This window comes from Sinocyclocheilus anshuiensis, unplaced genomic scaffold (genome assembly GCF_001515605.1).
Source record: "Sinocyclocheilus anshuiensis isolate Anshui unplaced genomic scaffold, SAMN03320099.WGS_v1.1 scaffold955, whole genome shotgun sequence".
In the NCBI taxonomy this organism is placed as follows: Eukaryota; Metazoa; Chordata; class Actinopteri; order Cypriniformes; family Cyprinidae; genus Sinocyclocheilus; species Sinocyclocheilus anshuiensis.
In genome coordinates this window covers 529,006-546,784 of record NW_015546094.1, presented here as the reverse complement: position 1 = coordinate 546,784, position 17,779 = coordinate 529,006, and the positions used below count along the sequence as shown (strand labels likewise).

At 36.3% G+C, this 17,779-nt stretch overlaps 1 protein-coding gene across 1 annotated transcript in view; it reads right to left on the bottom strand.

Annotated features, from left to right (window-relative positions):
• Positions 1-5,156: 5,156 nt before the first annotated feature.
• Positions 5,157-17,779, bottom strand: part of LOC107700179 (nectin-2-like) — a 91,888-nt gene continuing 79,265 nt past the window's right edge. The window contains exons 7-10 of the mRNA XM_016501737.1: positions 7,608-7,734; positions 7,444-7,501; positions 6,071-6,142; positions 5,157-5,878 (exon numbers count right to left, since the gene is read on the bottom strand). Of these exons, the coding sequence (XP_016357223.1) occupies positions 5,693-5,878; positions 6,071-6,142; positions 7,444-7,501; positions 7,608-7,734 (443 nt within the window). The 3' untranslated portion in view covers positions 5,157-5,692. The remainder of the gene's footprint in view (positions 5,879-6,070; positions 6,143-7,443; positions 7,502-7,607; positions 7,735-17,779) is intronic.

The window sequence follows — 17,779 nt, the reverse complement described above, 5'->3', positions numbered from 1 at the left end:
ATATATATATATATATATATATATAGATATATTATATATAATTATGTATGTATACATACATTACATTACATAGGCTATATAAAGTACATATGTGTGTATAACTTTAAAATGGAATTTATACAACTTTTAACAAAATCTGTAAGGATGCATTAAATTGATCAAAAGTGACTGTAAAGACATATAAGGTTACAAAAGATTTATATTCCATATGTAGCCTATCACAATTTCCACAAATATATTAAGTTGCACATCTCTTTTTAACATTATTAATAATAACTATAAATGTTTATTCAAAATCAAATCAGCACAGCACGGATCAGCTCTAGGCATGACGAAGCAGATATTGTCCTCTTTTGGAAGACCAAACAAAGTCGTTTCGCTTTCACAACGAAGCACACAACGTCTTCATGACATGGCTGCAGCGGCAACAATACTATAGTGAGAATAAAAGTTACGCCTTCTTTCTTTGCATGAACATTTGGGCGGCGTTATGCAAATCTTCCCACATAGTGAGGTAGATATGTGGGGGCGTGTTAGAACGAGCCGTTTTAGGTAGGTGTGGCTGACTCTGAACTTTTATAAAGAATATCTCTTTGGATTTGAGACTTTAGTCTTTGCAACTTTACAGATCTTCTTTATGCACCAAGAGCTTGTAACACTCCAAAGAGAAAGGAAAAATTGAAATCGCATCATATGACCCCTTTAAGGTTAATGTATGGCAGCATTGTCTGTGGCATATTACTGATAAAGTTTTTTCAGAATTTTAAAGAACCAAAATAGCTGACACCATGTATGCTCTATCCTTCTTTAACCTTTGGCAGCATCCCCCCCCTCACTGCAGAGAGAAGTAGAAGGGGAAAAAATATCTGTCTCCACGGCAACTGCGGTCAGCTGATTTTATCTCTTAGTCAAAATGCTAACTCAGAAAATGGGGGATCGAGGAAGAGAGGGAGACAGTCAAAGAAACCCTCATTTTAATCTGTGACAGTAACATCACCGTGTGAAGTAGTGTGAGAACGGCTGCTAATTCGTGCGTGTGAGAACCGAATCCCTCATAATCTCAAATCTGCTTTTAAATTTAAGATTACCAAGATCTCTGAAGTGGCCAGTATAGACAAGAGAGTGAAGGAATGAACTTTGATGAGGATAAGTACCCAAGAAAAGGTGAAGGATGGAGATCAGAATAAAAGGAGAATAAAATCAGCTGCTATAATTTCTATAGAGTCAGTACAGTGTCAATGTAATGCAGTTAGCATCTAACCCAAAGTGCAAATGCTTATAGTAAATTAGGTTCAAGCTGTGAATGTATTATCAAATATATTACTATATAAATAATATATATAAAGTAGAATGATTTCTGAAGGATCATGTGACAATGAAGACTGGAGTAATGGTGCTGAAAATTCAGCCTTTCCATCACAGGAATAAATTACATTTCTATGTATGTTCACTTTTTACTGTGATACTGTAATCAAATAAATGCAGCCTATATTACCATAAAACATTATTTGGGCAGTGGAATTTCTCTCTCTCTCTACACACACACACACACACACACAGAGCACAGAATGTTTAGATCAGGAATGTTACTTAATCTAATCACTCACATTTGAGTCTAAACTAGGTCAAAACTCTGAGTGATACTGTCAGAGAGTGTCACTCACAGTGAATCCCAAATAAGTTTCCTTAATGTAAACTGACAACAGGAAGAAAGTGTGAGTGTATCTGAGTGCAGCAGCTGTATTCTGAGCCAATTAATCATATGAACATGGTTTTGTGCTGCTTGACAGAGAACGGAACATTCTCTCCCAGGAGCGATGTGCTTTTTTTTTTTTACCAGGGCGCATCTTAAGTAACTGCACAGCTCTGATGCTGTGATGGCATGACTGCTGACTCTGCAGTCTGTCGTGATGCTGCGGGAGCGTGAGGTTACAGTGCTCGATTCAGAAAGTCATATGCTTACTGGGCCACTTTTGCTTTAAGATGTAGATAGCCAATCAGAAGGCCAAACAGTAAGAGTAGGCTGTCCTTGGAAACGACCTTGCGGGGTATAAGGGTGAGGTGAGGAGTGAAGGTCACAGCATCATGTCATGTATATCAGGAATCAAAGCTGCATGTCAGTTCACAGAGATGCTAAATGAATTAGAGATAACGAATATGAGATACAGAGACAGTTGGAGTATTTAAGAGCACAGAGGTCTCTGCTATACACACGCTCAGACGTCATCCCCCTCCAGATTAAAGTGACCACACACCATGCGTCCTCATTGCATAATGACTTCCCTGAAAGGACTAGAGGACAAGATAGGAATAGACCAGGATTAAGGAGAGGAGGACAGACATAAAAGAGGGGGAAAGAGAGGAAAAAAGAGAGGATGGGAGGGAGGGATGAGAGAGGTTTCGAGCCAAGGGTTTTAAAACAAGCAATCAAGTTTAATTAAACGTAGTACTCCTTGTTTCTGTCAGGCCTTTGTGTAAAATGTGACTCCAAATCCTCAAGGCTTTTGAGCTAACAATAAACTCTTTATATATCCTGTGCCACAGACACACTTAATGTGTCAGTGCAACTATTAAACTATTAATCTGACATAAAAATGTCTGTTCATAAATCAAACGTGCACTTTTCTGTTTACAGAATTGCAGGGGCTGCATTTTTTTACAGTTTTTGGAAACAGATTTTTGGAATACATTCTTTATACTTTTAAAATGTTTACATTTAACTCTAAGTGGTTTACTTAATTATTTGAGTAATTTACAAACAATTTCTGAGTGAAAATAATTAAAATAGTTCACTGAGTGAAACCAACACCTTTTTTATTGTAGATGCAAAAACTTTAACTCCAGTGAATACGTCTCATGATGTGTTTATTTTAGAAAGTCTGTTTCTGCTGACACTTTAAAGTCTTAGCTACAAAAACCCCTTGAACATGTCCACCATTACTGCACATAAAAGAAGATACAGGCTGATCTTTAAAGGGATAGTTCACCCAAAAATGAAAATTCTGTCTCTCATGTTGTTTCAAAACTGTAAGACCTTCGTTCATCTTCAGAACACAAGATATTTTTAATGAAAGCCCAAATATTTTTCTGACCCTGCACAGACAGCAATGCAACTGACACATTCAAGGCCCAAAAAGGTAGTAAGGACATCGTTAAAATAGTCCATGTGACATCAGTGGTTCAACCTTAATTTTACCACATCTCAACGGCTGACTGTAATTATGCTAATAATCAATTCTCCACAAATTCTCTGTCTGTTACATTTGCAGTTTATCAGTAACTGTAAATCACGTGTCATGTTTTTATTTTTGTTTCTAAGCTGCTTAATTACTTAGCATGTCTGTAGGCTACTTTACGATTTTAGATAGTAGGAAAGATAGCTGACTGGCCGCAGGGTAACGTTACTGGTTCTGTACTAGTAGGCCTACACAATCTGGCGGCAGTTTTGAATGACTTTAGGTTATAGTAAAAGTATTTACCTGTAAGCAAGCAACTGTAATCCGTGTTCAGCATTAAACGCCTGCAGAAAGACAGGTGTTTTTCTGTGAGCGAGCGCCCTCCTGTGATGGGGATTTTAAAACGCCACTGTCACAGCGTCTAAGACTGGACTGTACAGTGAATATATTGTTGTTATTGTGCATTATACAGTGAGTATATTCTTATTGTTGTTGTATCTGTTCGTTTAGGTACTTCTGGAACATGAAATGTGGTTGTGTTTATCCTGGCTGTAATTGAGTGCCTACTGGTAAATGTTGTAGTAAAGGCCCCAAAACCAAAAAGTGAAAATTACTTAATGGTAATTAGATGATTACAATTTGTATTAAACCATTACCAAATTATTAGCATAAAACTATTGAAATTGTAATTATTTAAAAGTATCTGATGGTAAACTCCCTTACGAAAATTAACCATGGTTTTATTGTAGTAAAAGTGTAGTAACCATGTTTTTTTGGCATATTGATTACCATTTGTATAACCACAGTTTTACCACAAATACCATAGTTAAACTATGGTTAGTGTAGCAAAGCCATGGTTAAACTATAGTAACCATGGTTTTTTGGTTTTATTTGTAGTAAAACCATGGTTAATTTTCGTAAGGGCTGTTGTACTATAACTGCAATATAGTGGTGAAAATGCCCCCTTGGGGTAAAAAGCCCCCTACTGTTTTTCCCCAAAATAACCACTGGATAAAGTCAAGACACATTTTTATTGTAACTATTGACTACGTTGACAAGAGTGATGTAGAAGTATTCACCATGAAGCTTACACTGGTGATGTACCTGAGAGAAAACGGATTTCACAGTGATCTCATTTTCTCAATGATCTCAAGAAAAAAAAAAGTGTTTTAAAGCTTGTTGTTTTGCAAAACATCACATATTATATATGATATGAGAATAGTCAGGCCTGTAGATAGGGATTAGGGAGTACATGTTATATTCGAAATTTATACTTATATTTTCAGAATGACATTTTTTTTTCAAACCTATCTGTGAGGTAAAAAGCTGCCAAGCCAGGTGAGGTAAAACGGGGGCATGGTTTAATTACTGTAGTTACTCTGTTCTGAACATAAAATCGTTTGTTTTTGCATCAAATGTTTTCTAACTTGTTGGTTGAATAAACATATTTGGACTTTATATTTAAAAATTACCTCAAGTTAGCATCAGGTAGCTACAGTAATTAGCTAGCCAGTTAGCATCAGCTAACAATATTTTTCAAATTGGCTGTTAAAATTTTGTTACCCATAATTATTTATTATATTCTTTTTAATTTTAAGCTACAATTGCCTGTACTCTGATTTGACTGTAAATGTATAAAGTATATTACTTTGTCAGACTGGAGGCATTTTACCCCACCTGTGGGGCAAAACGCCCCCTTGGTACAAGTGGTGTTTTCCCCCACTCTACCCTATTTGTCAGAAGAGTTGTACAGTATATGATAAGCATTACTGTATTTGGTACTATTGTCAGATTTCCTTGCTTCCATTGTACACACAATGTTTAAGACATGTCACTAATCCATTAATGCGTGTTGACGATATAATACACTGGTACATACATATAAATACCCAGAGACCAATTCACCCAGTTTATTGAGTCTAAACAATTATAGAAGTACACTGAAAAATAATGCCACAAAGATTATATTCTAAAAGAAAAAGAAAATCAATGCAGTTATATAAAAATAAAAGCCAAGAGGGTGCATAATATGATTAGAAATCTAGTGCAATTGACTAAAATTACTAAAAAGAATTCAATACAAAATTAAATCTTGTAATAAAGTCCATAAAAAGAGTTTAAGAACAAAAGGAAGGAAGTTTCACATTGCAGCAATGGATAACATCTCTAACAATAACTACCAAAATAATGCTTTGAAAATGTATGTTGATCACTGGCTCATTATGTCCTTTTGGCTATATTATATTACACATCCATAGTCAACACACCCTAAAATGGCACAAACTAAAATATAACCCTTTATCAGACACAGAAAGAAGAATAAATGTGGATATGCATAAGTACTGTACATCTAAATGTGCAAAGATATAACTGAGCTCATTATAAAATGGGTGCCGTAGAACAGATCCCTTACAGTGTTTGGGTAAAGCAAAGCGTTTGCAATCACAAGTATTCAGTATAAAACAGTACAATCAGACTCAGATTACAGTATAAAACCCTACGGCTCAGTTTGGTCCCTACACTATCACAGCTGGTGACATGAAGCTGCTCCCTCTACTGGCAGAAGAAGTGACGTAATAGCCATCTTCCTCTCCCATCCTTCCGTCTTCATCTCTGTCATACTGGTAAGGAGTCTGTTTGTCCTCCCAGGAGAAACGTGAAGGCTCATGATGATCCTTATCATCATGGTATGCTGAGAGATCCTGTCAGAGAAGAGATTGTAGTGTTGTGTTAAGAGTCAAAGCACTATCAATAAAAGAGATGATTACGATCTGCGACTAATAAGCATGAATAATACGTGGAAAATGAACATGCCATCAAATATGCATGATTTACCATCTTAAATGCCACAAAGGATTAGAGGAATAGAGAGAGTGAGAGAAAAGGACTCTTACTGTCATTGGTTCCTCTTTCTCTGTCTCATGGTGCATGAACTGAGAATCAGACACAGGTTTACTGATGCTCGACTACAGAAGGAAAAGAAAAGGATGAATTGTTAAGCTTAATAAAGTTTGCTAACAAAATTGCTAATCTTGATAAAAGTTTTTAAGGGGTAATCAAACCGTTAAATACAATATATAATACAAAATCTGTTCATTACAAACTATAGGCTATTATCAGAATAACAATCTGAGTGAAAATATTAACATGAATTTCAGTTGTTGTTTTTTTTTACTACAGAGATATAGCCTCTAGTAACATTTTTCATCAAAATATATTGTACAACCTAACTTGATTGGGTGATTTTCACCTTTACTCAGATTGTCCCCAATCTGGGAAGAGCATCCCATCCAGTGTTCTTACAGTTAACTAAAACTAAAAGAATGAGCACATTTGAAATGAGTATTTTGTTATTATTTATATACTAGTATATTATTTATTCAGATTTTTTTGTAATTTACAGTTTTTATTTTCATTATATTATACGTTTTAGTGATTTTGTATTGTGCTTTTGTCATTTTTATTAGTTTTTTTGTAAAAACTTCTATTTTTCTATTCTATTTATAATTCCTTTTTTCTATTTAGATTTAACTTATTATTTCAGTTTTAAATTGAGTATTTTTGATGCTTAAACTTAACTTGTTTACTTCATTTAGTGGCAAGGCAACATTACTAATTTCCATTCAAATCTTTATTAGATATTTATTTATTTTAGCTTTATTTTAATTACCAAACCAATTTGAATAGTTTTAATTAACAATAACAACACTGCATTCAGATTTTAACATGAGCATATAACTTCTAGTAACATGAAATAGGAATTGAGCAAATCTAATAAAAGTATCATAGGAATTTCCATCTTCCTTAAAAGCATTTTCACTACACATTTTTGAAGCAAACATTTCACTCTCCATCAAAGAATTTTCATCACATCCCCTTTTGCTTTAATGACAGCAGCACTCGCGCTGCACAAGTTTGCATCATGTCTGATGTTCGTGTTCCTCAGCATGATTTAAGATGATCCAATGAAAGCAAGAACATCTGAGTGTCTGTACAAGGAGTCACACAATCAATCTGACAAATATACTTATTTGATCACTGAGAAATAGTGCAGAATGTTTCCCATTCGTTTTATGTCATAATGTTTTCAAAAATGTTCAAACTTTCTATCTTCACACAAGTCTTAAATTAAACTGTTTTCTCTTGAATATTTTTCTTTTTCTCTCTCTTTTTAAAAAAAAATAAAATTCAAAGAATTCTCTCTTTAATCTAAAACTAATTTAGCTGCAAGCGTAAAACAAAGTATGGATCTCTCAGCTCTACTCACTGTGTCTGAATAGGAATACATCTTCATGGGAGGAGGAGGTTTGTGAGTGGGTGGACCGCTGTATAAGAAACAGTGGGAAAAAGTTTAGAAGTAGTTTGAGTTTTTTTTTTAACCAGGGTACCAGTTAAAGACAGATGGAATATAACAGCGATGGCAGTACTTACTCTATGTTTTTCCTCTGGCGTTTGCGGACCATCACTATGATAGTTGCAATTAAGGCTACCAGGATGATCACACAAAGAATAGCAGCAATAATTCCTCCAGTAGGGACACCCTTTGGCTGAGGAAATTCTGAAGGGAAAGACAAAGAGACTTTCATTTCTATGGGTCGAAAGTCAACTCAAAGCATTCTCCTCAGTCAAAACAGCTTGCATGCTAACATAAGACATGATGACCACCCGCACACCATACAGCACCATATCTATACAAGTTCAGGTTGTTTATAAAGCACCACCTAAATCCTGCTGTGCTGTTATCTTACAGCAGATCCCGCTTCCTTAGACTGGATAAATAAATCCCAGATTCCACACACATAGAGTCATGCTCATCTGTCTTGTACGGCTTATTCATACCATTGACATCTTCTTAGCCATAAAAAATGCTGCATTAATCTCTTATGACATGAGATGTCATTTATGGTTATAATTATTATGCGCATTTAGGGCAAGCTCTCTATTTCTATACAAATCATAGGACATACTGATTAATCGGAGGTGTTTTTGTTCAGTTTAGAAATGAAATCAGAAATGGCAATATGTGAGAATGACATTCCACACTTCTAAAACCGGGTGAGAAGTTTTTGTTCTTTCTTTCTTTCTTTTTTAATGATCTCATTTTTTTGTACATTTACCATTATGGATTGTTACTTTTATGATATGTGAAAAAAGGGCATTCATTCATTCATTCATTTCCTTGTACATTATATGGTTGGAGTCAGTTAGCAGTGAGCAGTGTTTCATACTGCAGAGTCCAATAAATAATCAAAAATAATAATAATAAACAAATAAATAAAAATAATAATTATTGTGTTAAACAATAAAATTCTAAATAAATAATTATTTTATTAATTATTGCTTAACATTTTATTTGATACACCTGATTAAAATCAAAATGTTACATGTAAACAAAGAAATAAAATGGTTTCTTTGGAAATATTTTATACATTTTCTATTTAATATGCAATTAATATTTTCGTTCAAAACGAAATAATCTTTAGTTTAGTAACTCACTTTGAATAAAAGTTGTTTTTTTCTAAGCTAAATAGTGTAAATGAGTGTCAATGTAATGTAGTGGAATAACGGTGTTACACTAGATGGCGCTCCAACTGTATAAAAACACTCATTGCTTCTAACTTCCTCCTGGTCATTGTATTCTAGACACAGACTCCCTGATGTCACCACCATAAAAGTGCAGTGTTTACTGTGAAAATATATCTGCTCTCACGGATCACTCACACTGCAGGTGTTATACTGACAGGCAGGTTAACGTATGGCGTTCGGCCGAGAGCCTGTGCTGGCGATTTTCGACAAGTCATCAACATGGGGATGTCAGTAGGAAGAAGAATAAAAAAGAAAGAGAGAATGCTGGGCAGCTAGACAAACCGGTTTAAAGGACAGAAGGGATGTTTTTGTTAAAGGGGGAGGAATGTAAAAGAAAGACAAGAGTTTGGATGAAGGAATGTGTGCGCGTCATGTCTCGCTGAACATCTGCCTTGTCAATCGCATGTCGTTCTTTCACTCCTTTCGTCTCGCGCTGTCAATCTCTTGTTCATGTCCTAAAGCACTCGTTCCTCTTCTCTCTAGCTCGGTTCAGCTGAAATCTCTGAGCACATAACACATCTGAGCAGGTCATTTTATTACACGACTCTCAAGATTCTTGTAAATCGCAATTATGAGTCAAATATTTTTATAGAATGTTGCTAAACAGGTTATTTTACCGCTGCCCATGGCAATATACTGGCTCTATTTTCTGTTTCATTAGGGTCACATTTAAGATTGTCCAGCTAGGTTTTGTGGGGGGAAATGCAGTCATTTCAATGTCCACACAACTAGGAATTTTGTGTGAGGGAACAAGATTTCTCAACGCAGATTTCGCATCGGGTTTAATCACACAGATTCGCCACACAATACGCACTGTAATAATAAAAAAAAAGATTTGGAGCATAATATATACACAGTGAAGTCCATATATATTTGGACACAGGCACAATTTTTGTTATTTTAGCTGTTGACCAAAACTTATTCAAGTTACAGTTATATAATGGATATGAGCTTTAAAGCGCACACTCTGAGCTTTAATTTGAGGGTATACTCATCAAAATTGGAGGAAAGGTTAAGGAATTACAGCTCTTTAATATGTACCTCCCCCCCTTTTTCAAGGGACCAAAATTGGACATTTGACAGGCGTGGGCTATTTCTTCGTTATTTCTACATCAATTAACCAGGTAAAAGGTCTGGAGTTGATTCTAAGTGTGCCGTTTGCATTTGGAAGCTGTTGCTGTGAACCCACATCATGCGGTCAAAGGATCTCTCCATACAAGTGAAACAGACAATTGTTAGGCTTCAAAAACAAAACAAATCCATCAGAGAGATAGCATGAACATTAGGAGTGGCGAAATCAACACCCTTTCACAACATCCAGCCAAGAACACTTTCCAGGAGGTGGTGTGTCACTGTGAAAGTCTACAATCAAGAGAAGACTTCACAAGAGCAAATACAATGGGTTCACCACAAGGTGCAAACAAAGCCTTAGACTTTGCCAAAAAACATTTTAAAAAAAGCCAGACCACTTCTGCAAAAGCATCCTTTGGATGGCTAAAATCAAGATCAACCTGTACCAGAATGACGGGAAGAAAAAAGTATGGAGTAGGCTTGGAAAAGCTCATGATCCAAAGCATTTTGAAGGTAAAAAAGTGGAATATTCTGCAATGGCCAAGTCAATCACCTGATCTCAACCCAATTGAGCATGCATTCCACTTGTTAAAGACAAAACTAAAGGCAGGAAGACCCACAAACAAACAACAACTGACGTCAGCTGCAGTAAAGGCCTGGCAAACCATCACAAAGGAGGAAACCCAGTCTTTGGTGATGTCCATGAGTTCCAGATTTAAGGCAGTCATTGCCTGCAAAGGATTCTCAACAAAATATTAAAAATGAAAATTTTATTTATGATTATACTTATTTGTCCAATTACATTTGAGTCCCTAAAAATAGGGGGACTATGTATAAAAATAGTTGTAATTCCTAAGCATTTTATGTTACATTTTTGTTCAGCCTCTTGAATTAAAGCAGAAAAAAAGCTGCACTTCAATTTCATCTTGATTGTTTCAGCTTCATTCATCGCACCAAAAGATAAACTGCAGTGCTTTACAACTATAGGACAGGAAGAGCTAAATAAACTTATCACTGCATCTAAACCAACAACATGCCTGTTAGATCCTGTACCCACTAAATTACTAAAAGAGTTGTTACCTGTAGCAGAAGAACTGCTTCTCAATATTATTAACTCGTCGTTGTCTTTAGGTCACGCCCCAAAACCATTTAAGCCGGTGGTTATTAAGCCTCTTATTAAGAAACCACAACTAGATTGCATCTCATAATCTTGTACTGCAGTTATATCTGATCAAATGTGCATTATTATTCTTTAGCTTGGGTTAAACTAATCAATTTTGCTTGGTTGGAACAGCAGCTACGGTAATTATGTCTCTATTTGCTTCTCTGTTTCTGCCACGGGATTGACATCCCGTGGTAACTAGGATTTACACAAGCTTCAGTCTGGATCCAGAACACCTGAGAAGAGATGATGCCAACCCCTCATAGGACCTCAGATGATGCCAACCATGAAACAACATACAGAACTACCAAATTTTGCTATGTTTGATTGCATCATATAATAATTGCTGTTTGATTATGTCTTTCATTGATTTTTCCGTACATTTCTGCCATATGTACATTAACTGACAGTCACCACTGATAAGCTACCACTAAATATTGTAGAAACTTAATTTGCTGTAAAGTTGCTTTGCAACGATTTGTATCGTGAAAAGCGCTATACAAATAAACTTGAATTGAATTGAATGTTAATTATATTCTGGTGGCATACAGAGGCAAAATTATATATAATTTAAACTTAAATGAATTTTTCACATCTGTGTTTTATTTGTTTTGTGTAATAATGATAATGACTAACTGACATTACACACAGCTCATAAAAACAGCACATACTTGAGCTTGAATGACAGAATTATCCCATCACACAAGACAGCTGATTCATTGGAGAAAAAGCCTTTAGCAGTATACCACAAACACAGAAAGAGATGGAGAGAGAATGTGAGGTGTAGAGGAAGTGAAGGTCACTGAAGAATGAGGGAAGAATATGAGTGTAAGTAGACCAAATACTTACAAATAGACCAAGTGTGTGTGTGTGTGTGGAGCAATGGCACAAGAAAGCAGGGAAAAAAATCAATCATCAATGTGACATCTCCGTTTATAAACTCCAGTCTGCAGCTTAGAGTCTCAGACAGAACGTCCATGTGAGGCTGTTTACTGCCACATAAACGAGTAGACACAGATATTGCAGTGCATTAACTTCACAGTCAGTCACAGTGACCAAGTTGGTCATTAAAGGGATAGTTCCCCAAAAATGGAAATTCTGTCATCATGTACTTACATTAATTTCAGTACTAATCTGCATGTTTAATTTTATTTAAGTGATTTATTTATGTTGTTTCATATATTTAATATTCATTGATTTAATTTAATTTAAACATTGCCCTGGTTTCCAAACTTCCGTCCAATGTGCTCTTTGAAATGAATTTAGTTTCACTAAATACACCAGTCAAAACCAGATTAGAGATAAAAGTTTGTAGTTTTGTTTATCTTTCCTGTGGTCTTGGCTCATAGTTCAGAGTAACTGAAACTAAAAGCATTTTGAAAGCTCTTGGGCTCAATAAACCACAGTATGCAGTAATTCAGTAACGGTGATTAGCATCGGGTCACATGACCCATCTCTGCCTAGACAATCCTATTTTACACGGTGTGTCTAAAGTGGCAGGTTGATGGGATTAATTTGTTGAATAAACAATTTAAGGTGAATTATGGATGTGTCAATGTGAACAGACATATGCAATTAGGGGGATTATGTCTGTAGACATGATTCTCCGTCAACGTAAGACCACAAATAGACCGTGTGTGTGTGTGTGTGTGTGTGTGTGTGTGCAGAAAGGAAGCCAAGCCTCCAGATCCACGCTTAATGGAGTTAGATTATCAGCATCCATTCTGACTGGAATGGAATTTGACATCAGAGAACATTTCCCATGAGACATCGCATCCTGGTGAATAACAATAAGAGAGAGACAGATCAAAGAGAGATGATGGCACATCTGACACTGGAAACTCGAATGTTCAAACACAAGTTCTGACATATAACCCAGCATACATGAATCCAACCTCTGAAGCTCATGTAATGCCCCCAAAAGCAGCCGAAGGTAAACAAATGAGAGTGAATGTGTTATTATCAAATGTTATTATCAGGGCTGTAATGCACCTACTTTTTAAACCTTTTTTTTTTTTAAGTGGTTCCAGTGGTGGTCCTGACCGACTTTGTGCCCTAGGCGGGTTAAAACATTATCCGGAGGCGGAAAAACACCTTTTAACAGCTAAAAAAGTAAGATGTGATAGTCTAACTGTATTTTTCGTTTAGCGTGCAAGTAGATAATCACGTTTATTTAAATAGCACTTTATGCAATACAGATTACAGAATATATAATGCAGCTGGCAAACTGTACATTCAGTTAACGTTGCAACAACATAGAAATTTCAGCAATAAAAAAATCAATGATAATATCATTGAACCAAATTACAGGATATGGTTTAACATTAATGTTGCACCCTCATTTAATGTTGAAACAATGTTGAAATTTAAGGTCCTTGCACACTGTGTCCGAAATTTTCTTTTTTTGTATTGGTCATCCTTTCCTATCAAAATGCTTGCTACGAATGTGAAAATACAGAAAATCGAACCTGATCCGAATTTTTTTTTAATATAACGGATGAAAGCTTAGGAGGCAGTGTGTAAACATGATTGACACAACGTGAGGTCGTATTTCTTTTTTAACATGCGAAAATTGTGGAGGAGAATTTTGGACTCAGTATGCAAAGACCTTTAAGCAAAAACATTGGTAATATCATTGAAACAATGGTACACTGTAATGTTGATTTTACATCAATGCAGTTGAATCAACACTGATATTTCAACCAAAAAATGTCTTTAAATCAACATTATACTGTGATGTTGATTCTACGTCACTGCTGCTGATTCATCAATGCTAACATATAATATTAACATAAATAATCAACGGTAATGTTGTTGAAGCGATGTTATAATGAGATATTATAGTTCAACACAGCAATGTTCATTCTAAATCACTTTTGTTGAAGCAACACTGAAAACGCAATTAAAATGTTAACAGTTACATCAATGTTGCAATTTGAGTTAAAGGGATAGTTCACCCAAAAATGAAAATTCTGTCATCTACTCACCCTTAAGTTGTTCCAAGCCTATAAGAGTTTCTTTCTTCTGTTGAACACAAAATAAGATATTTTGAAGAATGTTGGGAACCAAACAGTTGATAGTAGCCATTGACTTTAACTGTTTGGTTACCCACATTCTTCAAAATATTTTTTTGTGTTCAACATAAGAAAGAAACTCTTTCAGGGTTGGAACAACTTGAGGGTGAGTAAATGATGACAGAAATTTCATTTTAGGATGAACTATCCCAGATAGCTTTCGTACGTCTGCAAGATGTCTGTTAAAGTTTGCTTCATCTGGAAAGCGTCTGCTGTGTGTACAAACATCTGATAGACGTCTTTAAGATGTTTATGATTTAGAATGTACGTAAAACTGGCATCTTAAAGACATTTTAAGGACTAACTGTAGGATGGCGGCGCGTTCACACGCTGCGGCTTCTCTCTCTGAGAAGGTGTTTTCGTGTTTTTTGTCTTGTGAGTCGCAGTGTTCTCTGTGTGTATGTGCTGTACATGTGGAAGAATTGACAATAAAGCAGACTTGACTTGACTTGACTTGATTTTCTAAGTGTCTATATGACATCTGATAGGAAACGTTATAGACGTATTGCAGATGAGCAAACACTCTAATAAATACGTCTTGCAGATGTAAATGCAGACGTTTCCGTGATGTATGTCTGCTATCAGGGATCCCTTTAGTGTTGAAACAACATTAACGTTTCGGATACATTTAAATGCAACATCAACATATGAATGATGTTACTTAAGAGCAAGTCAATTCAACTGTAGTGCAGAACAGTCAGAGACAGGAATGTTAAAATGTTAAAAACAATATTTTCAATTTGCTGAACACAAAATTAGAACTATGGATGTACTGTAGTATCACTGAAGTCTGTTTATTTAATCTACATAAGAGCACGCTTACACGACAATGATGTCGAAATTTGACAATGAAAAAATTTGCGTACCGACGCCAACATCGTCAAACGATCACAGACCTGTGAATACGACTAAAAATGCTGCATTATGCATGCCAGGCCAGTAGTTGGCAATGTCACTTTGTTAAGAAACACCACGCACCTGTGCACATTTCTACCGGCTGAACATGTAATATGCATGTGCATAACATCACTGTTTAACAAATTAGCGTTTTTGTAGTTTACATAGAGACGATAACAGTATTGTTTTCAAAAGTTTGCGTGTTCAGGCGCGTTTGTGTGTAAATGACTGGACAAAATACATAAAAAGTTTTCAATTGTTACATTATTAGTCATGTAAACGCCCTCTTAAATGAATAAAGCTTCAATAACTCTCACAGTTTCTACAATTAACAATTGTAAATGGAAGCATTGTGGCAGGGGTGTATAGTCTTCGAGGCACTTTCTAGCTGAATTTATCTCCAGTCCAAATTAATCACACACGAAGGGTCTAATTAAGGCCTTCAGGAACTGTAGAAACTTCCAGGCAGGTTTGTTGAGACTGGGCTCTGCATGAAGATGGAAACAATCAAATTTTTTCTCACTTAAACCACATATAGCATGCAACAATTGTTCCCAGTTCAACTTGTAGAATAACTGAATTTAGGTGTTTTCAGTGATAATTTCTTCTAAGCTCACTGACTGGGGAACAGCCACTAGCATTCTACATGGATGCTTGCATGATCTTGTGGTTGTCAGCTACAAATTAATAGTTCAATGTCACAGTCTTCACCCATGTGTGCTGTCGGTTTCATTAAAATTTCAATGCTGATCCAACATACTTTAAACATTGAAATGTCATTCTCAACCAAGATGATGGTTTGGATAAAAACTCAACATCGTATCAATGTCACCTTAATATAAATATCTGGGTCTCAAGGTAACATATTTGCATACTTTTAAGGTTATGATTAGACCTTAGTGAGCTAGTTTTGCCACAGAAAATATGCTATCTATAGTTGCAGAACATCCTGACAGGTAACCTTTTTTTTACCTACATTTTTTTCCTCAAACATTTACAGGCTGGCATCTGCTTTTCTGGTTATCGTCATGCCAGCAGGTTTATCTTGTGCATTCTCTACCTCTGACTTTGAACGGACATGTGGTTCACAAGTGGTCACCATTCATTTCACTCGAGTTGCGTTGAGCACTGTAATATGCCGCATATATGCCATGCAGTTTGACTCACCCCATCACTCTTCATGATAACAATGCGGCACAAGTGTGTGCGTGTGTATGTACCTTCAGCAGTCTCATTCATCACACTCTGCCCAGCACTAATCACAGCTGAGGCCTAGACTCAGCCCATGCATTTAAACTGTCTGAGGATTAAACTGATGTCAGCGACGCTGAGTCTCTGTGTGTGCATGAGTTTGTGTGCGTCTCTCCAGGGAGGCAGTGAGGTTTCTGCCACTGCGCATTAAGGCAGTAGACAGTAGCCACAGGAGGAGGCCGAATACCCATCTACAAGGTCACTGCTCCCTCAACACCCACAGCTCCTGATGTCACTCGTGCGATTTTTCAATATTTCCAACTGTTTCTGACAAATACTGATTTTCTCAGAAGCTACATCCAATCATTCACTCTTTTGTGGTCTAGGACACAAACTTGTTTACTTGGTTAACATAAGGACATATTGTACTATACACTTACATTGTTTCTATATAAACAATACAAAAGTTCATTCTAGCTATAAGATTTGATTGCTTAGTGGTTAGGGATTTTTCAAGGAATCTTTCTGCACGCCTATAGGTGGCGACAAGTGACTGTCATTATGTGTGAGACACTGAATCGTTTAGTTAAACGATGGATCTGCATGGATTAGTTGATTCGTTCAGCAACACTAAAGATGTGTTAAAAAGCCACTAGAAGGCAAGCCTGCAACCTTTAGCCAAAAAAGCGTAACGGCTAAAGCCGCGGTCACACTACACTTTGAGCATGCGAAATTCGTTCGGATGCTGCAACGGTCGTGATATGACGTCAAGCTCTGCAGCGTCTTTTTAAAAACTTAAATTCAACACATAAACAATAATAATACACCTAAAATGTAAAAACATACAATCTACTCCACTTTCCTGCAGCGCTGCAGTTTTAAATTTATGTTCTTCTAATTTAGAGAGGAGGTCATGCTGTGACGTATCGATCTGCCGTTGGTCACACGGTGTCATGTGATGTGAATTCACAGGCCAGAGTTCACCAAGCTTGAACTTTGCTACGCAGCGAAATGCGAAAACTTTCAATAGTATGTTCCTGCACAACCGGAGGCTGCAGTTTCAGGACCAAGTTGAGAATTAATTATTATTTCTTAGCAGTTCTCACGTTGGCTACGTAAACTTTGCATCCTTTTAAGGTTATAAAATAAAACTTAATTGAAAATCTGTAAAGTTACTCACTCTGATTGCTGTCCATGTCGTCCATCTTTAGTGATCCAATTCGGTAGGTGGCGCTGTTACAAAATAATAGGGTCCTAGAACTGCGGTCCTGAAACTGCAGCCTCCGGTTGTGCAGGAACACCCTTCTCAAAACTTTTCGCACGGGCTTGCATTTCCGGTCTGATGCATTCACATGCATATGAATGGAAGTCAATGGAACGAAAAGTGTAGTGTGACCGAGGCTTAACGCTTCCAGTTTGCCAGTACATGGGAAAGGAGACCAGAAGCCGTTTTTTTTTATGGATGTGAATGGAGGAGAGGCTTCGCTACGCTGAATAAACAGCTTTTTAGTGGAAACGGCCAGTGTTGGGAAGGTTACTTTGGAAATGTAATAGTTTACAGATTACAAGTTACCCTATTTAAAATGTAATAGTAGTGTAACTTTTTCAATTACTTTATTAAT